The sequence below is a fragment of the Fusarium venenatum genome (assembly GCF_020744135.1).
Source record: "Fusarium venenatum strain MPI-CAGE-CH-0201 chromosome Unknown EDB82scaffold_2, whole genome shotgun sequence".
NCBI classification, from domain to species: domain Eukaryota; kingdom Fungi; phylum Ascomycota; class Sordariomycetes; order Hypocreales; family Nectriaceae; genus Fusarium; species Fusarium venenatum.
This window is the reverse complement of record NW_027072130.1, coordinates 3,436,104-3,462,526: the sequence shown is the minus strand read 5'-3', so window position 1 is coordinate 3,462,526 and position 26,423 is coordinate 3,436,104. Positions and strand designations below refer to the sequence as shown.

At 49.5% G+C, this 26,423-nt stretch overlaps 8 protein-coding genes across 8 annotated transcripts; 4 read left to right on the top strand and 4 right to left on the bottom strand.

Annotated features, from left to right (window-relative positions):
• The first annotated feature begins 156 nt into the window (after positions 1-156).
• On the top strand, positions 157-1,544 carry EDB82DRAFT_158637 (putative xylanase 32). Its single transcript, XM_025734078.2, has 2 exons — positions 157-305; positions 374-1,544. Exon 2 carries the CDS (start codon positions 520-522, stop codon positions 1,501-1,503), a length of 984 nt encoding a protein of 327 aa, XP_025584920.1. The 5' UTR covers positions 157-305; positions 374-519; the 3' UTR covers positions 1,504-1,544.
• On the bottom strand, positions 1,536-5,206 carry EDB82DRAFT_158603 (uncharacterized protein). Its single transcript, XM_025734077.2, has one exon. The coding sequence runs from the start codon at positions 5,014-5,016 to the stop codon at positions 1,657-1,659; it is 3,360 nt and encodes a 1,119-aa protein (XP_025584919.1). The 5' UTR covers positions 5,017-5,206; the 3' UTR covers positions 1,536-1,656.
• Positions 5,207-6,174: 968 nt separating this feature from the next.
• Positions 6,175-6,779, top strand: EDB82DRAFT_474488 (acyl-CoA N-acyltransferase; the record flags this gene model as incomplete). Its single annotated transcript, XM_025734075.1, has 2 exons — positions 6,175-6,461; positions 6,536-6,779. The coding sequence occupies 2 exons, from the start codon at positions 6,175-6,177 to the stop codon at positions 6,777-6,779; spliced, it is 531 nt and encodes a 176-aa protein (XP_025584918.1).
• Positions 6,780-7,531: 752 nt separating this feature from the next.
• EDB82DRAFT_158560 (uncharacterized protein) lies at positions 7,532-8,545 on the bottom strand. The gene is made up of 3 exons (XM_025734074.2): positions 8,343-8,545; positions 8,059-8,271; positions 7,532-8,005 (listed from the first exon to the last, which is right to left on the bottom strand). The coding sequence occupies exons 1-3, from the start codon at positions 8,463-8,465 to the stop codon at positions 7,559-7,561; spliced, it is 783 nt and encodes a 260-aa protein (XP_025584917.1). The 5' UTR covers positions 8,466-8,545; the 3' UTR covers positions 7,532-7,558.
• A 621-nt stretch (positions 8,546-9,166) lies between these two features.
• EDB82DRAFT_535779 (chaperonin 10-like protein) lies at positions 9,167-10,759 on the top strand (the record flags this gene model as incomplete). Its single annotated transcript, XM_025734073.2, has 3 exons — positions 9,167-9,567; positions 9,624-9,994; positions 10,045-10,759. Exons 1-3 carry the CDS (start codon positions 9,511-9,513, stop codon positions 10,757-10,759), a joined length of 1,143 nt encoding a protein of 380 aa, XP_025584916.1. The 5' UTR covers positions 9,167-9,510.
• Positions 10,760-11,360: 601 nt separating this feature from the next.
• EDB82DRAFT_427070 (NADP-dependent oxidoreductase domain-containing protein) lies at positions 11,361-12,519 on the bottom strand (the record flags this gene model as incomplete). Its single annotated transcript, XM_025734072.2, has 5 exons — positions 11,361-11,557; positions 11,615-11,861; positions 11,913-12,074; positions 12,133-12,398; positions 12,462-12,519. 5 exons carry the CDS (start codon positions 12,517-12,519, stop codon positions 11,361-11,363), a joined length of 930 nt encoding a protein of 309 aa, XP_025584915.2.
• A 1,133-nt stretch (positions 12,520-13,652) lies between these two features.
• On the bottom strand, positions 13,653-14,795 carry EDB82DRAFT_474484 (t-SNARE; the record flags this gene model as incomplete). Its single annotated transcript, XM_025734071.1, has 3 exons — positions 13,653-13,677; positions 13,784-14,480; positions 14,552-14,795. 3 exons carry the CDS (start codon positions 14,793-14,795, stop codon positions 13,653-13,655), a joined length of 966 nt encoding a protein of 321 aa, XP_025584914.1.
• A 2,725-nt stretch (positions 14,796-17,520) lies between these two features.
• Positions 17,521-26,283, top strand: EDB82DRAFT_158171 (uncharacterized protein). Its single transcript, XM_025734070.2, has 3 exons — positions 17,521-17,951; positions 18,011-20,567; positions 20,838-26,283. The coding sequence occupies exons 1-3, from the start codon at positions 17,899-17,901 to the stop codon at positions 26,043-26,045; spliced, it is 7,818 nt and encodes a 2,605-aa protein (XP_025584913.2). The 5' UTR covers positions 17,521-17,898; the 3' UTR covers positions 26,046-26,283.
• The last annotated feature ends 140 nt before the right edge of the window (positions 26,284-26,423 follow it).

Sequence of the window (26,423 nt, the reverse complement as noted above, 5' to 3'; positions counted from 1 at the left end):
TTTTGGTTAGTATTTTGCCTAAATGGCAATGTCAGGATCAATGAGGCAAGGTTGTATTATACATATCAGACAGCATAAAGAACAACGCCAACATTGACGACAATTTGGTAGAATGTCCTGACAAACACTACACCTCCGAGCGAATTGGTGAGATTATTGTAAATTTTTACCGGTTCATTTAGCCGTCACCCCGTTGCCATCAAACCACATTCTCCGACCCCAGGCATATGTCTCCATAGGTCGATACCTACGGAAGTTCATGTCTTGGTGCTTGGTTCTTGTTCGTCAAGTTCATCATAACAAATGTGTGGAACTCAACCCGGGTAATTACATGGTGTGGCTGGATAAATTAATGACATGAGCCTCATATCAGACTTACAAGCTAACGCGGGGTTAATTATCCATATCATACAATGAGTTATTATTCACTTATTAAAGGCCGTCTACTCTTGACCATTTTCGGTCTGCAGCTCCCTAACCAGACCAATACAGCCCTCTCCTCTTTACTCATCCATCATTATGGCGCCCCTCATCACCAATATCTACAGTGCTGACCCCTCAGCACATGTCTTCAATGGAAAGATCTATGTCTATCCCTCTCACGATCGTGAGACTGATATCAAGTTCAACGACAATGGCGATCAGTATGATATGGCCGATTACCATGTCTTTAGCACTGAGAGCCTAGACCCGCCCGCCGAGGTCACTGACCATGGTGTTGTCCTGAAAACAGAAGACATTCCCTGGGTGTCCAAGCAACTCTGGGCTCCTGATGCCGCTGAAAAGGACGGCAAATACTTCCTCTATTTCCCCGCACGAGATAAGCAGGGGATTTTTCGAATTGGTGTTGCGGTAGGCGACAAGCCAGAGGGTCCTTTCACCCCGGACCCAGAGCCTATCAAGGGTAGCTACAGCATCGACCCCGCAAGCTTTGTGGATGACGATGGACAGGGATATCTCTACTTCGGAGGTCTCTGGGGTGGACAACTGCAATGCTACCAAAAGGGCAACGATATCTTTGATCCTGAGTGGCAGGGTCCTAAGGAAGTCAGCGGCGAAGGTGTGCCCGCCCAAGGACCAAGAGTTGCCAAGCTCAGCGACGACATGCACCAATTCGTAGGTGATGTTCAGGAAATCCAGATCCTTGCCCCCGAGACAGGCAAGCCCATTCTAGGAGACGACCACGACCGACGTTTCTTCGAAGCAGCGTGGGTTCACAAGAGGAATGGTAAATACTACTTCTCGTACTCTACAGGAGACACACACTTCCTTTGCTTCGCCATCGGTGACAGTCCTCTTGGACCCTTCACCTATGGAGGCCGAATTCTGGAGCCTGTGCTGGGATGGACGACACATCACTCGATTGTCGAGTTCAAGGGCAAGACCTACCTCTTCTACCATGACTGTGAGTTGAGCAAGGGCGTCGATCACTTGAGATCAGTCAAAGCCAAAGAGATATTTTACGATGACGATGGCAAGATCATTACCACTACAGCCGACTAGTCCATTGGGAAAGAGAGGAAAACCAAATAGATGTTTAAGCAATTGATGTAAATAGAAACGAACAAACGGTACCAACTTATCTCATCATGAACCGCAGAAACTATTGCAAAATCTGAAGCATTATCGTCGTTCATCAGAATAAGTCTTTCTTGCTCAAACAACACCAAGACGAAGCTTATTCAATGCTTCTTCATATCTCGCAGGGTTGTGATCGACCAACATGCTCGTCCCGAATCTCAACTCTTTAAAACGCTCCTCGACATCCTTGACGTATTTCAACACGATTCTTTGTGCTGGCCTGCCAATATGGTCTTCTTCAGGCAACAAAAATGCATCGCGCCTCAAGACTCTCTGAGTCTCTATGGTAAATACTTCTCCGGGTGGTACAAGTTTCCGGTTCGTCATGCCAGCTCTCAGGCCTTGAAGGACCGAATGCCCCCATTTGGACGTATCTCCAGACGGCACCGAGGGCAGGCCTCCATACCATTTATCTGCCACGCCAGTCTGGAAGGCTTTCCATATTCTTTGACGAATCTCCGTTTTGGCCTGTTGTTGGTCGTTCTTGAAAGCGAGCGCAACTGCCTGAAAGTCATGAAGGACTCCCAGGGAGAGGTATGGAACAATATCGTTTCCATGAACTATGGTAGTTATAAGGCCACGGGTCCGCTTACGAAGAGATGCTGACATTGTACTGGGAGGTCCATATGCATAGACGTGAATAGGACGCCTTGAGGGTAGTGTGGAGTGAATAGGAAGTAGCCCATCAAGCTGATCATCGCCGACTGTTCTTTCAGGTGCATTGATGGCCGTCACAAACCCGGTGCCAGTTGGGTTTGGCTCGGAAAGCATGACCCCAAGTAGCGCTGTTACTGCACCCCCAAGAGAATGGCCACATAGTACAAGACCATAGTCTGGAAACTCCAATAGCGCCTCACGAAGTGTAAGAAGCACGCGCCTATCGCCGCCATACAAGAGACGACGAGCTGAAGCATGAACACCTTTGTGCACTTTGTGGCCTCGGCCGCGCCAAGTCAAGACGTCGTAGTCACAAGTCATATCAGCGAGAACATCCTCAAACCCCAAAGTACCTCGACAGGCTAGGACAACTGCCTTGGCATCATGGTCCAGAGAGATGTAATGTACCAAGGGTACGCCCGTTCCCGTCGAACCACTAGAGTCTGTTCCCCCTTGCGGATCAACAAGAGAAGCCAAAAGGATGCTGTGGGTGTCGGACTCGGTGTGATGGACGAAATGCCTAACATCAGTATGAGTACTATCCCACGCTCTTAACAATGGCATGTCCTTAGAGATCCCCATGAACTTGAGAAATGCCGACCCATAGGATGCAGACGAGAACCTCATGTATCTTGTGATGTTGCGAAGCACGTGGGCTCGAGGGAATATCCCATTCACCATACCGTCACGTCGAAGGCCCCCCATTGCATCTGATGCTGTATAGGCGCTCTTCTGGTGGTAGTATGAAAGTACTACCGACGACTGCGAGTCATTTGAACCCATGCTCCAAAGACTTGGACTTTTGCGAATGATCCTACGATGGCTTATAGAGATTGGAGGAGGTGCAAGCAGGCCATCATTTGACGAATGCTGAGCCCCTATCAGATCAGACGCCGGACCGCTCAGGGAAACACTCGGAGGATAAGTTGGGGTGACACATCCTGATTGAAAAGAATATGCATCCGTCTGGGATACCATAGAGTTCCGCCGGCGCTCATGAATAGAGACATAGCCTGCCCTTGAGGAGCTGCGTGGAATAAGCTCGGCCTTTTCGACACGCTGTTGGTCTAGATGAGCCCGCGGATTATTGATAATCTTGCTACTGAGCTTGGCGGTATTTGAGATTTTTGGTTGCGGCTTCTTTTTACTATCTGTAGGCGGCGAGTCCTTGGTCCAGATGTTGGAAATCGACTGACTTCCTTCCCGAAGAGCTTGCCGTAGACCGGTCTTTTTGTCGCCAGGCTGCTGAGTAGTAGTAGTTGAAGTGTTTGACTTCCCTTTCGAAAGTACTCTTTTCGGGGTTATAGTGGTTTCACGGGAGCCACTGGTTTTGCCACGAGGATATGATGGGTTGATGGGCGCTCGTGGTCTTTTCTGATTTGCTTCACGCTGAGGGGTCTGAGGCTCAATGGGCGAGGATGGCGGCGAGGTCGAATTTGATCGTGGTAATCTCCCTTTCTCATCTCTTGTTCCGTGACTGCGAGATTTGCTTGCAGTCGATGGGGAGGTTCGGTACGGTGTGTTGTTAGTAACCCTAGTAGGTCTTGACCATTGTGGTGGGGGTGATTTGGCAGCAGACATCCGTGGCTTCTTGGGTACTTGAGGAGGTTCTTTGACTGGGACCATAGGGTGTGACTCTTCTTGTGGCGTGTTAACGTCAGTTATGGGACCATCTCGCAATCCTGAGAAGGACATGTCACCAGTCCTGGATCTTTCAAGCTTATACACAACGCGGTAGCTTGAAGCCTCTGGAGGATCCTCAAGTAGTTGACTACAGCGCTTTCCGACCTGGTTATCTAACCCATTAGCTTCGATGATCTCTGCGCCTGGTAGCAAAGGCAGAGGAAATGGGCGAGGCCCATCGACATCGATGGTGACGGTCTGTGTCGAAGACACTGTATTCAAGATGGAAACAGAAGTATCGGGAGGGAGTTTATTGACCATCTCATCCTTCAGATGTTCGATAATTTCTTCCTCGCCTTGGAAAGATACTGAGCGTGTAGGGATAATGGCTGCTGTTTGGAGTTTATTAGGATTGTTTTCTCGGGAAGGCAGGCTGGCCGGTTTCGTGAAGACTGGGTTTCGGGGAGCATGATCTTGTATGTCGACCCGCTCGCCATCGTTCAAGACAACAACATCCCATACAATCTCCTCGCACTCCTGTCTTTTTCTTTCCTCCTCTACCATTTTCCACGACCACTGCTGTAAATATGACAAAGCGCATAATCCAAGAACGAGATCCGTCATGCCGATAGTTTCCCCATTGAGTCCAGTCGCAGGATCGTGGAACTCCCGTCTTATCAACGTTATTATGCTTGCAATGGCTCGAGAAGAGTCAGTCGAGCCAAATATCTGGTCAAGGGAAGATAGAAGTAATTGAGAGATCCCAGATGCCATGGAGAAGGTCGTGTTTGTAAAGTGAAAGCCTGCAGTTGTCCAAAAGACGGCTTGGGACATAGCATTATGAAGATGCTCAAAACTGCGCTCGATGATGGATTCGGCCTCAGCAGTTGACAAATCGCTCTGGGATCGTGATAGTGTTTCCCTTCCTGCTTGACCTAGTACAGTCTCGACCATACCGCGAGCGAGCTCCAGGGAAGAGAGCGTTGTAACTTTCGCTGCACTGAGGCCAAAGGAACCGGCCCTTGAACTGAGTCGAATGGCAAGGCATGTCGAGCGTGTTGCTAGACTGACAGCTTGAGCGACTGGAGAAGGGAGTAGAGTACGGCCAGGTTGCGGAGGAAGTTCCTCTACGGATGCAATACTTGCGTTATCCATGACGAAGAAGTTGGCATTGAGATTTGATCGGAAATTGTTTTCGGTAATTGGAAGAAGAAAGCGATCGAGGAGAAAAGGGTATTATAAGGTGTTCACATACGTAGACATTGACAGCCCGTCGATGGAGAGCCCGTACTACTAATTTAAACAGCCTAAGCCGCTGTAACTCAAGTTTAAATCAGGTTTGAAAAGAAGTTGGGGCTAGCGAACGTGCCGCAAACTACTAAATGAAGCTCAACGAAGAAGTAACAATGTTCCCTCGCCACGCATGTTCAACCCAATTACATGGTCGGAATGTAAATAAAAGCGTGACAAAGCATTAATGGCATGTCGCAGAGAAATGGGTGGATAGCATGGGGCAATAAAAGGAATAGTATAATTTAGCAGTCAGACAAAAGAGATGACGATATAAAATATTGATTTACATGTGATTCTTTGCCTCTTCGCATTTGGTTACATGATGGAGCTAGCTGGAGCCGTTTTATAACTGTCAAGCCTCTCGAACATCGGGAAAGACCAGTAATTTCAAATATCTGGGAGACGCAGCCACACAAACACGTCCCTTCATACCTTGACAAAGACAATAACATGTGAATAGTTCAGTCGGAATTGCTATACATAAACAGGAAGGAAGCACCTAAACATTATCACGACTTGTTAGGTCACAATCATAATCGACAATTGGCTTGCCGGTTTCTGCTGAAAGAATACCCTAAACCCGGTTCCATTATGACATCTCGTTAACAATTAATTCCGAGAAGGTCCCCGGTTCAATCCCGGGCCGAACCAGATTTTTTGTCACATAGTTCATCTTGAGGCATGAAGCAAAGCTTGTAACGTAACTTTAGGTCGTGACGGGCGGACTCTCACCGACCCCTGGAAGGGTGATCCCGATATAGAACAGACCCCCTAGTGGGGCACTGACAGCGGACCTAAGCTCAGCCCGCTATGGATGGTTACTGTGCATCTGTTAGATCTGACTTTGGCATCGCTTTTCTCGCATATACTATACTTTTGACTCAGAGTCTTTTCTCTTCATTCCTCTCTTCAATTGTCCCCTTTTACGCTACTCGCTGAGACAAAGCCTCTCCTGTGCCGTCTCTAGGTCCGGTCACGACCCCGCCAAAAACTCCTATCCCCACCAAACTCGACACCGCCATGGCTCAAGAAGGCATCTTCAGTGCCAACCTCCTCTCTTCTGAGGTCAAGGCCGCTCTTCCTGAGGGTTACACTCTACGCGCTTTGCGCAAGTCCGACTTCAACAGCGGTTTCCTCGACTGCTTACGCGTCTTGACCACGGTCGGTGATATTACCGAGGCCGACTTCGTTAAACAGTACGATGACATGGCTGTTGCTGGCAGCTACTACATTATTATCATTGAGGACACCTCGCGCAAAGAGAATCCTGTCGTCGGAACTGGTGCTTTGATCACTGAGCGCAAGTTGTAAGTCATGGATGGCTCTCAACCCGACCTTGCCCGTTCGTATAGACAGCAAGGCTGACCAAACCCCCCTATAGCATCCACTCTCTTGGCGCCGTCGGCCACATCGAGGATATCGCTGTCGCAAAGGACCAGCAGGGCAAGAAGCTCGGTCTCCGAATCATCCAAGCGCTCGACCACATCGCCGAGCAGGTCGGCTGCTACAAGAGCATCCTGGACTGCAGCGAGGCCAACGAAGGTTTCTACGTCAAGTGCGGCTTCCGACGAGCTGGTCTCCAGATGGCCCACTACTATGAGGGCGAAAAGGGTAAATCTCAGTGATTTCTTTACTAAATACGACATTATGAAATGTCTATTCACAATTATACCCTTGTATCGTTATGTTTACCTCGGCGCAAGGCAGATAGGCTGATGAGGGTTTTTCGCATGGTACAGACAGTAAAATCTAAAAGGGATACGATAAACTCGGATGATAGATTTGGTAACGGATCATAGAAGGGCTTCGTTGCACCTATGGGATCGTTTGGTTATGACCATTGGCGAACATTAGTGAGCTATTACAGGCTATTGACTAAATGCTGCGAGTAGAACCCCCTAAGCTGAGTGAGGCTGTTGATCCGGCTTCCGACTTTCGATGGGCGTCAAATATAAGTATCAGACTCTCTACTCAGCTGGAATCCATGTAGTTCATCGAACCCAATTCTTTTCCCAGTCCTGTCCAGCTGCGACCCCTCCCTCGAGAAACGGATGCCATCAAGTTTAATCATGTTCGGCGAGCTTGACCTTTCGTTTACAAAAATGCGTATTGCTGCTTTACGACCATTGTAAGCCTCGCTTCGCTTTAAGATGGACGAATGCTGATAGAGTCCGTGCAGCGTCCGATCAAAGAACCCTTCAGTGTTGCATGTCGTCCGCCGTCTTATCAACAAGGTAACGGTAGTCACGGATTGCGGTGGCATACCTCGTTTGGCCAAACGAAGGCTCATTCGTGCACGTCGTTAACTGTATATGTGGGGATTTGGATGATATGTATCCAAAACCATTAAGTTTTGCTCTTCTGCTTAGTTTCTTCTTCTTCGTCTCCTTCTTGGCTTTGCAGCTTATCGGCCCATCCATCCGCCATCAACAACCAAGACATGTCCGCTCACATATCCACTGGCCTTACTTGCAAGATACACCGAAGTGCCTTTAAAATCATCCGGCGAGCCCCAGTTACCAGCAGGAATTCGTGAAGTAATGCTGGCGAGACGCTCTGGGTTGTTTAGTAAAGCTTCATTCATATCAGTTGCGATGTATCCGGGAGCAATTGCGTTGACGGTAATGCCCTTGGCAGTCCACTCGTTGGCGAAGCTCTTGGTCATTTGGCCAACAGCACCTTTCGATGCGGCGTAGGCAGGGACCGTGAAGCCACCTTGAAATGTGAGAAGGGAGCCGAAGTTAATGATACTGCCGCGACGACCAGTGACAGAAGACGGTTCGAGGTTCAACATATGGGCGCCGACATCACGGCATAGAGTGAAGACAGAGTTGAGATTGACTTGGATGACCTAGAGCATGTTAGATAGGTTCCAAGACACAGATTGTATTCGATGGCTTGTACCTCATTGAAGTCGCTGTCAGGGAAGACTTCGCAAGGGTGACGTCGCTGAATGCCAGCACAGTTGATTAAGATGCGGATCTCATGTCCATCGGAAAGGACCTTGGGCACAAGAGCAGCAACAGATTCTTGCGACGATAGATCGGCGGTGTAAATGAAAGCCTTTCGGCCCAGTTTCTCGATTAACTCCTTGGTCGATTGTGATTTTGTGTCTCTCTGTCCATTGTGCCGATTTAGTATTCGGAGCTCATCATGACAGCCTGTGGATGTTTCGTTTTGGTCCGTACCTGTACTAGAATAATGTCGGCGCCAGCCTCTGCCAGGCCAATGGCCACAGCTTGTCCGATACCACGTGTGCCTCCAGTAACAAGAGCCGTTTGGCCTTGAAGAGAAAAGAATGAAGCAGACATTTTTGTGTGATTTTTGTGTGAACGATGCGAACTGCTCACGTCGTGATGGAGTCAAGGATGACCTTTATGTTTTATTTTAATTCACTGAGGGGCAGGCACCTGTCTGTATATGGGGACTGCTACTCGAAGAACGGGTTAGATCCAAGCAATCAAGTCTGCCTTAGTAGAGGTAGGCAATTGACAATGTAGCCTTGGCGACAAGTCCTTCATCGGCATCTATCCATACCTGCCAACGACAAAGCATTCGGCGTTTGGGACGGCTATTGGTGGTCGGAAAGAAGGCCGATGCAAAAACACCCCCGCGATTCCCCGCTGAGGGGTGTTGAGTCTCGTCTAGTAGAGGTACTAAAAGAAACAGTACAGATACCATCGTAGAGGTATAGGTTCCCGGCCATGTCCATCTTGTAGTCACTACAAAAAGCACATATAAGATTCCTTCGAGAATGATTACGAGGAACATCTCTTAATTGGCAGCCAATTTGGTTCTAAACCAGCGAGTAGTTACATATTTCCCTCTACACCTCCTCGACTCGTCTTCTCCAATGTCTCAGGTTGTCTCCAACATTGTGGATCTTTAGTGGAAGTTACTAGCCATCCTTCACCCACGTTTGGTCCATGACAGCCTGAGGAGCTTGAGTGGGGGAGGGGCCTTTGAACGTCATGGGACGTACAATCAATATACAGTACTCTCCGTAAGTTACCTATGGTCGGGCTCGTCTTCTTATTCAAGCTCGGCTCTCTCTCCGCGATAATTTTTGTTTGATTTTTAGCTTCCTTCTGAGTACTAACTGTAAGAGGTACCTGACTTCCAGGTCGACTCTCACCTTTTACCCCATCTTCATGACAAGGTCCCTTTAATTAACCCACATCCCACTCTCATCTTTCTTTGCCCATAATTCTCTAATAATGCTTCATGCAAATCTACCATTTTCTTAATCTAAGTATCTTGTTTATTGATTGACCATTAGAAACAACAGGACGACAGTTAGTCAACCAGTAATTGCACTTCTACTACCTGCGCCGCATCTTGTATCATACCCTCATCATGGCAACTGATCGCGTAAAAGCCTCCGTCCTACACGGTGAGAAGGACCTGCGCTTGGTTAGTCCAACACCCCAAAAGACCTCATAACAACCACTAAATATTTCATGACACAGGAAGACCGTGAACTCCCCAAGCCTTCCAACAACGAAGTTCAAGTGGCCGTACAATCTACTGGTCTTTGCGGCTCAGATCTTCACTACTACAACCACTTTCGCAATGGCGATATTATCGTGCGAGAGCCTCTCACCCTCGGTCATGAGTCTGCAGGAACAGTCGTAGCTGTTGGTTCAGAAGTCACACACCTCAAGCCCGGTGACCATGTTGCCCTTGAAGTTGGTCTTCCTTGCGAAACCTGCGAGCTCTGTGGCGAGGGACGTTATAACATCTGTCGCGGCATGAAGTTTCGAAGCTCGGCAAAGGCCAACCCTCACGCCCAAGGAACGTTACAAGAGCGAATCAACCACCCTGCCAAGTGGTGTCATAAGTAAGTTGAGGGCTGTGGATGAGATGAATAGCCTGCTAACACGTGTCCAGGATGCCCGAGCACGTCACCCTCGACCTCGGTGCTCTTGTTGAGCCACTTTCTGTCGCAATGCACGCCCGAGACCGCGCATCTCTCCCTAAAGGCTCAACAGTTCTGGTTCTCGGTGCTGGTGCAGTCGGACTTCTAGCAGCCGCTGTTGCCAAGGCCGACCAGGCAAAGACAGTCATCATCGCCGATATTCTCAAGGAACGCCTCGACTTTGCCACAAGCAATGGTTTCGCCGACGCTTCAGTAGTTGTTCCCATGGAGCGCCCGCAAACCATTGAGGATAAGCTAGCCTTTGCTCAAAGGGTTGCTGCCATGGTCAAGGAGACTCAGATCAACGGAGAGGCTGTTGGCGAGGTTACAGCTGTTTACGAATGCACGGGTGTCGAAACCTGCGTCCAAACCGCTATCTACGCTGCCAAGCCTGGAGGCAAAGTTATGATTATCGGTATGGGTACTCCTGTGCTCACCATTCCCATGTCAGCTGCCGCCCTTCGCGAAGTCGACATCGTGGGTGTTTTCCGTTATGCCAACACATACAAGGAGATCATTGAGCTTCTTGCCAACCCCCCTGCGAATATGCCTGATGTTAGCCGTCTAGTCACTCAAAGGTATAACGGCATGGACAAGATTGAGGAAGCTTTCAAAATGGCAGGGAAGGTGAGGGATGAACAAGGCAACCTTGTCATCAAGGTTGTCGTGGACTTTAATGAAAAATAATTACAGGCCCGTTTGTAGAATCGTACTGCATGGATGGTGTTTCAACAGAGTATCGTTCGGATATGCTAAAAGGCGAGCTTGTTGAATGGCGGTGTCTCGGAGATTCTGAATATCTTTCATGGTTTTGTAGCAACTGGCGATGCAATTAACTACTTTTTTTTCGTATCACGAACTTAGAGGCTTCTTCCATCAGAGGGCGATGCGAATGGGTACTTGCAAAGTGTAGCCAGTGAACAAGCGTGTTGGTGGAACGTTTGCACATGTCGAAAAGCATCGGTGGATTTCTAGCAAGAGTCGATGAAAGACATGAGCTATTTTAAGCACTAAGATATAGACCATCCGCATTTATTAAGCTTAGCCATTAGTTGTTATATTAGTCTGATGTACGTTCCTTGTTTGAATGCCTGTTCAAGTTAAAACTTGGCCAAGCTGGCATGATCACGTTGAGGTAAATTATAAAGTTAGATGAGTTTGATTTCCTTTTCTTGGATCTCACTAAGAATCTCTAATTATAATGTAGTTTTACTTTTACCGCTTTTGTTCTTTCATCATGTTGGTTTTGGTCTCACCGTCACATACTCGTTTATAGTCGACCTTGTATTCATGACTTGTCGGGAAAGCCGAAGTCAATACCAAAAGGAGGGTAGACATATCTCTTTACTTGGTTGTTCTTCTGAAGTTCGGCAGAGTAGTCGTTAAGAGCCTTCATGTCTTCGTCATCGAGATCGACGATGGTCTTGTTAGCGGTAATGCGCTCAGGGGTGACCGACTTGGCGAGAACGGTGCTACCGCGAGCGACTAGGAAAAGAAAATTAGTTGCAGGGTCACAGTAAAGAGTACACTATCGAGACTTACCGTGGTAGCTGAGGAGAACAGTAGAGGCAGAAACACCCTTCTTCTCAGCAATCTTGACAACGGGCTGGGCACTCATGACGGGACCACCTGTGCTGCCAAGAGGACTGTAAGCCTCAATATGGATGCCCTTCTCCTTGCAGAAGTCAACGATCTCTTGCTGGGGAAGCTCAGGGTGGTTTTCGATTTGGTTAACAGCTGGTACGATGGTTGCATGAGGCAGAAGCTCCTCAAGGTACTTCTTGCTGTACTAGAAAAGTGTTAACTAGGCCTTGGCCACAGTGAAATTGGGTAAGCCTACGTTGCAAACACCGACAGCCTTTGTCTTGCCCGTAGCGGGGAGTTTCTCCATGAGCTTCCAGCCATCGACGTGGTTATAGTCTCGAATAACATCTCGGGAACCATCAGGCTTCTTGGGAAACTTGTCGTCGTTGCCCTCGGGGTTGAGAAGAAGAGGCCAGTGCTTACATTATTTAGCATACAACGATTTAGGTAATCCAACCCTTCTTAGAAAGACTTACTACTAGGAAAAGGTCGACGTAGTCGAGGCCGAGGGCCTTCAAGCTCTTGTCGAGAGCTAGCTCGACACGGGTGTTGTAGGTAGCCCAGGCTTTGGTAACGACAAAGATGTCTTTGCGCTTGACACCAGCCTCAAAGGCAGCCTTGAGGCCAGCGCCAACCTCCTCTTCGTTCCCATAACAGTAGGCGCAGTCGATCAGCTTGTAGCCGTCCTTAAGAGCATATGCAACAGCCTTCTCGACCTCGCCAGCGGGGGACTGCCAAGTACCTGCAAACACAAGGTTAATCAATTGAGTTTATCGGAAGTCGGAGCATTGGGAAAACAACGCACCGAGTCCGACAGCAGGAATTTCCTGTCCGGTGTTGAGCTTGAAGGTCGAAGGAGCCATTGTGTGGAGTCGGCAAGAGAGTAGGCGATATAGTTGGTTGAAGGGCGTGTATGTGTATGAGCGAAGTTTAGAGCAAAGCACAGGAGGGAAAGAAGATGCTCGTATGAGAGCGGGAGACCTCAAGGTTATAAACTGCTGCCGCATCATAAACATGACTGACTGCCCCTCATATGTAGCTACGTTTGTCAGGCCAAGCTATGCTACCTTGTTACATCCCGCAGACTTATCCCGCTGTTAATCCCCCCAAACTGCTACATGCGATCATATCTGTGGGGTCAAGGTTGTGTTCCCCGCCAAACAAAGCTGCATTGCCAGGGACATGTCTCTAGCTCGAGGCGAGTTTTACCTCATGGAGCAGTAGGCGGGTTTGGGGTGTGACTTGTACGGAAAAGAGTGATGGTTGATGGAGTTTTCTCGGGGTGGGGTTGGTCCGAATCGTCCGTATTTAGTAGAAGCTAACATGAAGTGTCCCTTAGGTCGGCGAGAACACCGGTTGGCGGAAAACATGATGCCCCCAATCGTGCCGTTCCTCGATGTAGGTTCTCCTTGAAGAGCCTAGAAGACTCCCTTTGTCGGTGATTTGATGAAGATAGTGAAATATGAGCTGCGGCTGGTGGCCGACTCTGATTGCTTTATATACAGGTAGGTAACTAGGTAACTACCTAGGTACTAAGGTTTAGCTGTCATCGCGGTCAAAATTAATGTTGTAAAATCCTATACATGTTTCGATATACCTCGTCCATGAGCGTGGGGGTATTTCTTGTTTTCTGTTCCTAACAATGTCCATTTAGCTGCTGATACAGGCACTAGACCTCTTAATCAGCAGATGCGAACGATAATGGCTTTTGTGTTTTCGCCCGAGGGCCACTCATTCATTATTAACCCTAAAACCGCCAACATAAACTCTCGAAGAGTCTTTATTTCCGACCCTGTCCTTCATGCTGCGTCGTTCTCATCCGAATCTAAGGAGAATGGCAATAACGTATACATACATACATATGGAAAAGAAGTGCACCTATTGAATGATGCCCCATTACGACAAAACACGTGCCTTAACTCCCTTTCCCATTGCCCAAGTTTTCTACCCGACTCTTGTTTTCATGCCATGCATTGCTTCATTCAATGACTTAAGACTAGCCGGAAACAAGAACCCAAAGCCTATGAAAAGGTTAGCGACTGGTTGGCCCAACGGTGACAACCTGAGCACGCCGGGAAAACTATAGCCTTCTCGGCATATCTTTAAATGCTCGACCAGTGAACTTACAGGAAAAATATCATCAAAACTCCAAACATCTTTGCGATCAACCACCGGTTGCTTGATACTCGGTTCCAGTACTTGAGAAGTTCTCGCTGTGCTCCTTCGACGTTGTCGACCACATCTTCGGTGTTTGCATCGATGCGCTGGATCATTTCGCTCTGTTCCGAAACCATGGTGGCCAGTTGTCCAAAGATGCTTCCCAACTCGCCAATCGTCTTCTCGATGGCCTCAATGGCTTCACCTCGTTGTTGGATGTATGTATTGGCAGGCTGTGCCTCCTCCATCATCAGTAGTTGCTGGTCGCCAACAGGGTTAAGGGAGAGTGTATCTTGACCCGGCGCAGGTGAGTTGCGGGCGGGTGTCCCGTAGAGTGGCGAAGCGGACTGTTGAATAGAAGGCTGAGCATGTTGCGACACCGAAGAGATGAAGTTCTCCGTTCTTGATCGCGAGGCTTGGATGTTCTTGGTTCTGGCTTCGAGGACATCCTTGAAGTTGACAGAGACATCAGTAAGTTTGCCTTGTAGTAAGTATACGACGTTTTTGTTGTGCTCGCCCTCTTGATCGGCCTTGGGATGTTGCTGCTTTGTGATAGTTTGGAGAGCTCCAATCTGCTGATTCAAAGACGACAGGTCTTGCTTGATGACGAAAGTAAGTTCGTTGATTTCCACAGGGCGGTCGTCGAAAAGGGTTCTTCGTTTCGCGACTGTTCTCCATGTTAGAACCATACATGGCGCTGAGCATCTCCGCCATAAATGACAATAATGTCGTACTCACGTTGTGCTAGCTTCTCCAACTTGCCCATAGTCGCCGAGATGCCACGTCCAATTTCAGCAGCTTTGCGGGCAAAGTCGGATCGCCTTGGAGGCCCAGTGGGATGGCCGTTGGCGGCATCTTTTTGCGCATCAGTCAAAAGAGATTGACGCTGGGAGCTGACTTTTGACGAGGTTTGTTTTCGCTGTGCCTGTGCGAGTACCGATTTGAACTCGGAGGTTCGGTCTTGAATAGATAAGACAGCCATCGTGGCCAGATTAAGAGGGGTTTAGGATAACGGCGAGATGTCAGACTGCGGCCAGCGCGGCTTCGTGTCTCGAAATGAACAGATTCACGTTGATTTTGTAGTAGCAGGGCAATATGCCGGGCACCTTGGCAACTTCTCTTCAACTGAGAATGAGTCGAATCGTGGTGTAAAACGTGAGGGACCGAATCAGGTCTCGGTTGACAGCGTAGGCGAAACAAAACGTCGAGTGCGGCGGGCGGGTGACGCGGACACGAGAGCGAATTGCAGTGTATTAAAAAGGAGTAATTTAGCGACGGATGTAATCGAACAGGCAGGTCGAATATGGTGGGAAGAGGATCGTTTAGTAGCTGCCCATAAGAAGTCGCAGGCCTCTATGTGATTAAATGGAGGGGAGAAGCTATGTTAGATGCGCAACCAAGAATGCCAAAGACAAATGAGGTTTGATTTGAATTGGTGTCGCTGCGTCTGAAAGGAGATTGGATTGATAGATTGATTGGGGGAATGACTGTTCCAGACTGGTCCAGGCAGGGGTAGGCACAGACGTTGATCCGCCACGCTGGCTATTGCTAACTATCCATGCGATGCCCAAGTTTATAGTGTGGCTGTGTCTGTGGCTGGGATTAACAAGTTCAAGATTGAGGTTGTTACGGATAGATACAAGTACCTGCAACCATTTCTTTGGTTGTGCTGGAGGAAGGAGAAGTGGGCTACTCAGCAGGTATTGGGTCTCACAGTCCCTTGGTATTTTGTTTTGTAAGAAAAGAGCCCTACCTTTCTTGACCAAGCTGCACGCCTAAAGATTATCATACTTTTAGATACCTACTTAAGTACCTGTTATGGCACCTCTCATTGTCGTATTAAACAATTTATTGACACACCCTTAGGTCCTTTTGCATCAATCATCAAATCATTATTCGGTTCTTAAGAACATCCATGGTTCGTATGATAGAAATGCTACTGCAAAATGTCAGGGCAAAACATAGCACCATGCGCTGCAACTGTTTCTGAACTTGCTCCATTTCCCAAGATTCAATCTCTATATTCTCGTAACTGCCGGCCCCTCCATGCGCCTCTAGCTCGTCCTGAGTCTGGATGCTCGTATTATGTATCATCGTGAGTCCTTTAGTTCTGCAACTGAGTGGGGTCTAGCTTCAGCGGGACGGGAATGACGGCATTGTTTAAAGCCCATTGTCTCCTTGCTAATACTTCAGGACTAAACTTTGTGATGCAAGATGCATAATACCTGGCCTAAAGCTTGCTACTATATTGTTAATTAATATTCAGAGACATGAAAACTCCTGACCCCTTAACGTGTCATTGCCAACGTCACTCGCCCTATCAGAATAGGTACATCTATACCGGGACTCTTTTTTTTATCGTTGTAGCAATGGTGGTATTCATCTTGATGTGCAACCTCAGCTGTGCTTCGGAGCAGTACCTTGGTAGACACCTTGTTACAACATATGTAACAAGAGTTGAACAAACCACCCGGGCATCTACAAGCAAAGTGAACGAGGCTATCATGTGGGGGGAGGGCGGGAACATTGCATCGCTGAAGGAACTGTGTGATGTTCGTGACATTGTTGAGGCTTGGATCGACATATTCGAAGGCTGGTCCACTACGACAGCAAAGAACAAGGTCAAAAATCCTTCACCCCTTCATCGTCTGTGAGGAAACCGAGTAACTCAACCCTTGGTCAACATGCAAGCTTTTGTCCAGTTTCGCAAGACTCGACAAGAATAATAATTTCGTGCCACTCCAATATATGACATTCTCAGGTCGCGATTCGGCTTCACTAAATCCGTAGCTGTGTTTTTTTTTTTTTTTGGCACTCCTGTTATTATCTGTAAAATCACAACCATAACAATATGGATCGCGAGCCGGGACGACCTGAACGACCGCGTAAAGATTCGTGTTTGAATACCACTATAGATGTCAAAAATAGCAATGACCAGTACTTGATCCATGTCACTTTGATTACGTGGATTGTACGCATATTTAATTACCGGCGAATAATAACTTTAGCAATCATCAGGCAGGGTAACAGAAAAGCTGGCCGCCAGAAGCATAAGAGACTAAATTAGTAGGCCACTTTATGCTACTTAGACCATACTTATTAGGCTGTTTGTTTTTTGTAGCCTAAAGCTTAGAGGTCATGGAATTCTTCTTCTACCCACTAGGAGTGTTACGGAGGATTAGAAGCCCAGTAGGAACAAGAGGTGGGCAGCTGATCTCGTAACTTGTTGCCATAATAATGGAGGTTCCACGATCTTGGGATCGGCTCCGCTGGTAATTTCATTCCTGTACTTCATACGTTGTACTCCGTAACTCCTCAATCAACTTGATCGGCACAGCCACTTGGACACTATTTGGGCGCCTGCTTTGCTTTTCCTATTCCGACAGTCAAACGTCCTGGCTCACTTGCCCAAGAAGCACCTAGGTACGTGCGGATACATCCCGACATTACCCTACTAGGCGGTAGAATAGTGATACCTTTGGTTAATTTTATCCTGGGCTTCAACGAGGCTGGGCAAACTGGGGTATCCGTATCCTCCTTGGTTCATGCGGCCTTCCTTGTCTGTTTTTATTAGCAGTTGCGGCCCCAAGACCAGGCCGAGGTGCCCCATCCACTTCCGTCATCCAATCTCCAACGGGCAACTGCAGCGCTAGTACACTAACACTAGCACCTAAAAGTCCCTGACCGCACCATTTGTTCCCGCTCCATTGCTACCGACCTTCGAGAGCACCACCTCCTTGTTCTATCACCATCTCGTTGGCATCCCTCATCTGTTGCCGCTGGCTCCTATTGTGCTGCCTTTCTCCTCATCGTATTTTGATTTGTTTCTTTTCCATCGTATACTTGTTGTTAGTCCATCACTGATTTCGTTTTTCTTGGATTTCCCATTTTGTAATCCAAGCTTCGATCCAGTCATCACCGATCTTCGTCAACACCAACCCCAACGAGGTCTGCACACCTAATTAGTTTGCCACGTCCGCTGAGCCCAGCACTCTCTGCATCGCCATAAACCTTCGCTTCTTACCAGTCATCAAGCACCAACCAAGAATGCACCGATAGTCGAACACTGACGACGAATACACGACATGGATGGGACATACAACAACCCTTATGCGCAAGGGCAGTCGCAATCACCATTGTAAATAACCATTATCATCTTTGACACCTTTTCTTTAATTAATCCACGATTCATTCCAGATCGCCTCAAACACCTGGCGGATACCAAGTGAACGTCAGCCGTCAAAAGACAAGGAAATGGGTCCAAGCACCCGTTCAGAACTATGATGGTGATGACTGGGGCGCCGACGAGTTCGACGACGATGAACCACCACCGCCGCCCCCTCCCGTTTCTCGAGTTACAACAGGTCTCCGGTCTGTTGGCCAACGTCCTTCCGAATCGTACGGGCCTTCGCCCAGGCTAGCTGCTGCTGTAGCTTCCAGCTCTCGAGGCTCGAGTGGTCCTCCGTCGCTCCAGCTCGAAACTCAACATCCAGCTGAGCCCTCTAACGCTGCGCCTCCGGAACAACTCTATAATGTTTCTTCGCCTGTTGCAGGACGGAACGGATCTCCTGTGCCAGTTTCTTCGGGCGCCGGGTCTTCAAAACCGCCGAGTTTTCAACAGCAGCCTGAAGTCCGTTCCTCTACCCCGCAAAGCCCCAGTAGTTCTGCTCGAGCTTCTCCTTCGATTCGACCTGATTTGTATCGCCATATAGATGATGAACGTAAACTTGGTGGCTCACCCTTGTCTATCACGGAAAACGTTGCGCCCAGGCCGAATGATCGTTCTTCACCACCCGTTCACGAACCTAGCCGTCAGGGACACGGCCAAGGAGACGACCCTGTAGTCGACAGAGTCCAGAAGCAGCCGACTTTTGACAGTATTCTTGCGAAACGCGATGAGCTGCATGTTGGACAGTCAGGATCGAACGATGCACCCGTTTTGGATAGCGCTGAAACTTGGCAGCAAATCAACAACCCCAAGGAAGAGTCTGTCCTGCATTCACCCACAGATATCGACCGGAAACGAATGTCTGTTAGCCCACAGCTTCCTGATGTCGCGCGTATGTCAGTTTTCGGCGCTGATTTCTTCTCTTCCGACAGCGGTAATTCAAATGCTCAGGGTCCCGTCAAACAGGAACAGCCCTTGGCATCTAAGCAGTCAATCAATACTACCGCAAACCTCTCGACACTGAACGAAAAGCCCCAAGAGGGCGAAGTTGATGGCAATGAATCCAGGCTTGGCAATGCTTCGTCTAATCAATCGTCCCTTATTCCTGCAAATGATCCACGATCTGTTCCGCCTCTGCGTACACCAAGCCCAAACACAAAAGGGCTTTATCCATCACTTGGAGACCCTGCGAGTGGCTCAGCTGCAACAGGCTCCAAGATCACACCGACAGAACCACTGCATCCCCAGCCATCAGATTACTCGCCTTCAAACTACGAGCCAAATTCTGCTCTCACGCAGGGCACAATGAATACATTCAATTCATCGCCTATTAAGGAGAGTGATGTTTTGAGTGAGGAGATTATGAGGTCCCTGAGTCCTATCGCCCCAACCCCAAATTCTGCTCTTGCCCGACCTGCGCCCGAGAACACTCAGTCATTGACACCAGGTGGTCAGAACGAAATGCGCAACAGCAGTTATACCCTCAGCGACTACGACAATTATTGGGCAGATTCGATCGGCAAGCCTGAGCAAGGGAAGGAGAAGTTACAGGCTGCGAATGCTCCCGTAAATGAACCACAACAAGAGCCAACCGAACAGCCATTGCCTGGGGATTTGGCTTCTAGCGGACCCAAGCCTGCTTCTCCGCCGGATTCTCCGAATGCTGAATCGCGACGCAGATTCTCTTGGGAAGCTGGTTTTGACTCACCCCCCAAGATCCTCCCTGTTGAGGCTCCTGCTGGAAACGTGAACAAGGAAGCTTCCGCCCCAGGTTCCCCATCACCGGTGGTATCGACAGATGCTCCGTCCTCGCAGAACCCAGTTTCCATCGATACTAGCCAAACCAATGAGTCGCCACAAAATATTGAAGCTCCGAAAATCATTATTCCTCCTTCCGGTGCAATCTCTCATCAGGTATCCAAGGCTAGCACACTTCCGCCAAGCCAGCAGCAAACTACTTTGGAGCCCCCTTCACCAGTGTCTGTGGAACACAATGACTCCACGCCTCAGGCCATAGCAGATCGTCGTCCATCGGTTGTGGACGACAAGCCCCTAGCTAAAACATCTTCAACTCTCGCACCAACAACGCCGCCCCCTGAAATTTCGGGCAGGTCGATTCCCTCAAGCAGCGAGTTTCCTCAGACTACTCCGTGGCGTGATATTATGACCTTGGCGACACCTGTTCAAAGGACCCTCAAGTTCGAAGCTGGCCGAGACACACATCAAGCTTGGGAGTCGGGCTTGGATAACTGGCTCTCTAGTCTTATGATCGAGCATCCCGAATACGCAAACAGCACGGCTTCCTTTTCCGGGGTCGGTGGTATGCCTGCAAGTCAAAAAGGGCACGCATCAGGCCCCAGTGTATCTCATACTCAGCAATATTTCAACGCGAGCTCGCCTACGACAGGACAACCAGCAGCTGGCAGGTCTCGGGTTGCTAGCTCGGTGCCATCGGGCTCCAGCGGCTTTGGTAACTCGAGCAACCAGATCGGTACCAAGAGTAAGGAACTTATGCAGTCTGCTGGAAAGATGGGCAAAGGATTGTTTAGCAAGGGAAAGAGCAAATTGCGTGGAACCGGGGACAAGGTATTTCACTGACGCTTCTCTTTTTAGAACCTGTTGTGATGGGCTTCTTCCTTTTTCTACCTTTAAGTGGGGTTTTTGTTGGATTAAATCTCTTTTCATCATGCACTTCAAGGCTGGTGTTTCACTCTTGACCTTATGATGAGACGGGTGTATGAGATAGGAATTCTACGACGCTTGTTCCCTTTTCTCTTCCCACATGTCACCATGATGTTGCCCATCCATCAGGCTATATGTGACAAGAATGTTTATTAATGTTTCTTTGAATGACAGGGCGAACCAACATCTCCGGTGCAAACAAAGTTCAAGACTGAAAGACGCGCATCGTGGGGTTTAGATCGTCTCGCGAGATCCCGCGCTGATGAAACTTCCGAAAAAGACGTCGTGAACTCGAGGCCCTCGACTCAATCCTATCATGCTCCCCAGTCCTCCCAATCATCCAGTATCCCTCCTTTTGGCCCTGTGCCTCCGACTGGCGAATCAGGTAAGCAAATCGCTTTACGCGAGAGTGATGAGCCTCAGTTTTTACAAGATGCATCTGCCGTACCCAGTAGAGAACACGATGATAGATCACAATGGTATATTCCAACGCCTATCGATGAATCTACTTGGGATCCTTTCCGGGAGACAAATCTTGACAATTTTAAGGCCTCGAAGGAATCCAGAGCCTTGGTTACAAACGATGATCAACCTCAACAGGAAGCCAGTGTTGAGGCGCCTTTCAGTAAGCCTTTGTCTGGTGGCGCACCTCCTGTGCCTGACCGTGGCAGTGTTCGTATGGTACCTTCGGAAGAGCACTCTGGCTCATCGCACCAGCCGATGTCTGTCTACGCCACTGTCACGTCTCAAGAGACACCCAGAGACGTTCAGCATGAGCCTCAACCTCGGTCTCCTACTCAACCAACCGATTTATCTATTACTCCACAGCGGCATTCATCTTTTGTGGGCTTGCCGCTTATCAGAAGGGGTTCGACTTTCGATGTCAACCCAAGACCGACTGCAGTCGAGCGGAGACCGACTGAGCCTATAGACGAGCGTGTTTCAGCTGATGATGAAGGTTATGACGAAATCCTTCGCCAGCAAGGAACCATTACATCCGAGGTTACGGTCGGGTCAACTCTGGTGGGAACCGACTCGATTGCGCCTGATAAAGAATATAAGAAGGATGTTGATGATCCAGAAACACCTGCGATGACTCCGGAGCGGCAACGTCGTGCTTCACAGCAACGATCCCCTCAGGCGGTACCACGTCATTCCCTCCAGATGCATCCAGTCAATCAGGGACCTATGCCACCACATAACCCGGAATACCAGAACCCTTCACTGCCACTATTACCGCCCCATTTGATGGGTGGCGGTGGCAACCCAGTCCAGAGACTGCCTCCTTCCGGTCCCTGGAAACTCGAAGAAAGCCATCTGTCAGAACCTTTACATCGTGTTACCCCCAAGGCTTCACCACTTCTTCCATCGGGACAATGGAAGCTGGAAGAAAGTCACTTAGCCGAACCTCTTCACGTTGTCAATAGGAACCGAGCTGGCACAAACGCCTCGCAGATCTCACAGCGTTCGCAACACTCACGACATTCGCAGCATGATCCGTCGTTTGGTTACAACAAAGAGACAGGTGATGTGCCCGCTTCTCCGTCGTCGAGCTCGGCCACTCCGTATCAGCATCATCATCAACGACAGAAGCCTTCCGAGGTGCCCCCCTCAACGACCAATCGATATCCAGGCCTCTTCTCTGGTCAGCAACCACCACAGGGTAATTCACAGGAAACCCGCTCCGGTTTGGCTTCTCAGGTTGCCGGGCGCCTGTCTCACGAGGAAGGTATCTCAAGAACGGGAACTAGTGGCAATGAAGTCCCTGGTGATGATCGCGGTCGTTCTAGGGGAGCGTCGGCACTGTTCAAGGATATTGGGCATCGCTTCAGGAAGTCTTCAACCGAGCGACAGCGCACACCTGTTGACAACTACAATCCATACCAGCCTCCACAGCTTCCAGAGGCTAACCATGATGCAGCTTCCGTGTCTAGTGTAGCGACGGATGGAACAAACGACCGGAAGAAATCCAGGGCCAGTTTCATGCTGGGTCTTAGAAATAAACAGAGCCGAGAAAAGCTCTCTATGCCTCCTCCTCCACGCCCGGAAGACTCGAGACCACACACCGCAATTGAAGACAAGAGGGCATCTCGAATCAATCCCGGGTTGGGCATTGATTCTGCCCAATCAAGGCCTTCGGGTGTACCTCGCGCAGCTACCTCCAATCTGGCTAACGAGCTGAGCCAGAATGGAAGTGCTACCCCTCCTCCTAAGAAGCGATTCTCAGCTTTCAATGCTAAAGCTGCTATGACAAACGTATTCAACAGGCCAAGCAGTGGCACATATGCCAAACCCGGCACTCCCACTACCTCTAGGCCGATTTCAAGTCATTTAGGCGTACAACAGCCAGTATCTCTGGAGCGATCCCATCCTGGTTTCGAGCGAAGCAACACTGCTGGTCCAACTTTCAACCAGATGCTTTCAACCCTACCAAATGCACCCCCTGCCGATGCTTCAGATCGTCGCACAAGACGTGGCTCGGCCGCTGGATTGATCTCGGGTCTCTTAGGGCATGGCCACAAGAGCAAGGAAGGTCAGCAGAGTGCCTCACCTCAGATGCAACAGCATCTCGCCCAACAGTCGCATGATCGCCACCCTTCTGAACTACAACTCAATCCATCCCAACATGGAATGCCGCAATCTCAGGATCAAAGCCCATCTGGTCCTCAGCTGCCTACCCCTGTTCTGCAGATGCCTGGCGCTTTCCCCGAGACTCCTGGAATCCCAACGCCTCAGAGCGATGTCCCGCCTCTCGCCAGCCCTCAACCCCAAAGACCGCAGCCATTTGTCAACCAGCAACCGCCAATGGTTCGCCAAATGGTTGGCGATGCTGTTCCCAGGGAGCAGTCTCCCATGCTGACCTCTAGAACCTCGTCGGGTGCAATAAGAGAGAGCCAACACGCTCAGACAGTGTACCGAAACTCCCGCCCATCACCACTAGGCTTTGGCTCCACGACTCCTGCGGGGACTCCTCCAATCGTGATGACCATAGACCACAGTCGTCATAGCACACCTCAAACTCCTTTCAGTGTCGGCCAGGGCTTCCATGACCCTCGAACCGAAGGAATGAGATCAATCTCGCCAGCGGCGTCAGGCATACGTTCTGCTCCAACAACACAGACGTCCTTCAACATTCCAAACACAGCCCCGACGACACAAACCTCGTTTCATCATCCGTCGCAGTCGTTCGAAAAGCTTTCACAACACATGCAAGAGATAGCGCCTATTCAACGGCCCGTCACTGACTCGCCGAACATGTCTTTCAGGCAGAACGCGAGACCTGGACAGATTGCATTAGATGACGGCATGCCTCTGTCCCCTGTATCCCAGGCCTCGAAGACAGGGCCACCATCTGTTTCCTCAATGGCAACACAGAGTCCTCGGTTGAACAGTTCCTTTCCTACTAGTGGAAGGCGGCAATCTTCACAAATTTCACAACCTGAGACTCCAGTCATTCCGGCCGCGTCTACCAGTCCTCCAGTACAGGCATTCACTAGTAGGATGGGAATTTTACCTCAGCAACAGCAGTCCTCAAACTTCTCGTCGCAGGCCGGTCCTCCTCGGCAGGGTGCTTATCAGATGGCTTCGGGTCGTCTGCCAATGCAGATGCAGGGACCTGACGGAAACCCCCCAGTTCCTCCAAAGAACGAAACGAGCCATCTGCAGCAGCCCCAGGTTGTTGACCAGCCAGCTCGGCAGGGGAGTCCTGGAGTATCGAAGTGGAAGGGCCTTAAGAATCGCATGTCTGCGCAAGTTGTGCATAAGTCACAGCCTAGTCAAGGAAAGACCGAGGCTGACAAAGACAAGCTGACTGCAAGCAAGATCCTCGGGGCATTTAAACGAGGTTCCAAGGAAAACCGGCAGTCTATGGTTATTCCAGATTTCCAAGCTTACCAACAGCACCAGATGGGAGCTCCACAGCAACGGCAGCCTCTTCAGCAGCATTCTACTGCTCAGGTTCCATACGGGCAAGCACAGTCCCCTCGCCCATCTTCAAATGTTGGCGGCCAGCCTTTCGGGCAAGCCGCAACTTCACGACCATTGTCACATCTGAGCAACCAGTCTACTGCGCAGCTGCAATATAAAAGACAGTCTTCGATGTTTATCAGCCCACCTCTACCTCAGCAGCAGATCCGTAGTTCTTCAGGATCCATCCCTCAAGGACAACTAGGCATGCATTCGCCACAGCATGTTCTTGTGTATCAACCCCCTCAGCCTCAAGGCGAGTTCTTGCCCCCAAACTCACCTACTGATCCAACCCACCGCTCGCCGCGACAGCAGGGACACTATCAGTCTCCTCCCCAACACCAAGGACAATTCCAGTCTCCATCACTTCAGCAAAGACAATTTCCATCGCCGCCACCACAACAAGGACAGTTCGGGTCCCCCATCCAACATCAAGGCCAAATCCACGCCCCTATTCAGATTCAGGGACAATTTCAATCTCCTCCACAATCTCAGGGTCAGTGGCAACATCAGACACATTCGCTAGGGAATCAGCCTTTGCCCACTCAATCTCGGCAAGCTTCTTATCCTGGCCAGTGGCAAGGTACCATTGGCCAGAGTCCAAATTCGCCTGCACATCAAAGTCCCCGGCATTCGCACTTCTCCCAGCAGCCTTATAGTCCACAGCCTGGGCATCCGAGTCAGCAAATGGTTCATGGGGAAGAGTCGCACCCTGTTCATGTCTCTACTCCTGACACTGTTCACGCGCCCACACCGGTTCACGCACCATCGCCACGTCCTTCGCTCCTCAATCTTCTTGCCTCTGGCAGCATCGACACTGAAGGGCCCCAGCAGGAGAACCGTGGTCACACTGACCTCTATAGTGGCGGAACAAACGGAAACCCTCGGGCGAGCGCTAGTTCATCGCCCAACGAGCACATTTCCCCAGAAATCGGCACGGAACAAAACGGTGGCTTAAAGAACCAGGTTCCCTCCCTTCCCATGCCTGTGTTTGCTTCTGAATCCGTTGGGGAGATTTTTATAGGAGCTGGATCTACGACGGACGCCAGCCGAGGCTATTCTCCCAAGGCAGAGGAGTCTCAGGGCGTGTCCATCAGTCCACCTACTGCGACGACACGCAATGCCAGTTCGGGACCAACCAGGCCATCCCCACCAAGTATAGGCGACTCGAGGGCTCCGTCCCAACCCAAACCCAGCGGGGGCCCTTCATTCCATGCCGAACTTGAGAACACAGAAGACGCACGAAAACGTACACTACGTCTCAACTCACAGGAAGAAAAGATCCACTATGATCCCAACGCCGATTCAGATGGGGAGGTGCCTGCTCAGATGAGCGCGACTAGTTATCCTGGGCAAGAGTGGAATCCATACGGCATGACTGAAGTGGGTGATTGGAATGAAGCCTTGTACCGTTGAAGGGTTGACTCTTATAAGCAATACCTTTTTAAAGCTCGCCTTCACAATGCAACCGCCAATCTTTAAATAAACGCAAGCAGCACATGTCTGTTCTTCCAGCAACACTTGACTTTGCTTCATTTGCATACTTGGCGATACTGTCGATAACGGTCATTTTTTCTCTATCTTACGGATACATAATGGCTGGCATCAGCCAACTTTGTCAAAAATAATATTTTTAGTCCCATTATAGCGTGGCGTCATGGCTGTATATCTATATGCACCTTACCTTGTTAATTGTCAAATACGTCAAAGAGGTGGATGGAATAGTAATAACAGAATGTTTGCAGAAAACATGGTGGAGGGAAGAAAAGTCCGCATGCATATACTATAATATTT

Coding starts and splice junctions, on each gene's coding strand:
- EDB82DRAFT_158603 (XM_025734077.2), bottom strand. CDS start 5,016: ATGGATAACGCAAGTATTGCATCCGTAGAGGAACTTCCTCCGCAACCT.
- EDB82DRAFT_158171 (XM_025734070.2), top strand. CDS start 17,899: ATGGATGGGACATACAACAACCCTTATGCGCAAGGGCAGTCGCAATCA. Junction 17,952..18,010: donor GGGCAGTCGCAATCACCATT/GTAAATAACCAT, acceptor GATTCATTCCAG/ATCGCCTCAAACACCTGGCG. Junction 20,568..20,837: donor TGCGTGGAACCGGGGACAAG/GTATTTCACTGA, acceptor TTTGAATGACAG/GGCGAACCAACATCTCCGGT.
- EDB82DRAFT_158637 (XM_025734078.2), top strand. CDS start 520: ATGGCGCCCCTCATCACCAATATCTACAGTGCTGACCCCTCAGCACAT.
- EDB82DRAFT_158560 (XM_025734074.2), bottom strand. CDS start 8,465: ATGTCTGCTTCATTCTTTTCTCTTCAAGGCCAAACGGCTCTTGTTACT. Junction 8,272..8,342: donor CCGACATTATTCTAGTACAG/GTACGGACCAAA, acceptor CACAATGGACAG/AGAGACACAAAATCACAATC. Junction 8,006..8,058: donor CTGACAGCGACTTCAATGAG/GTACAAGCCATC, acceptor AACATGCTCTAG/GTCATCCAAGTCAATCTCAA.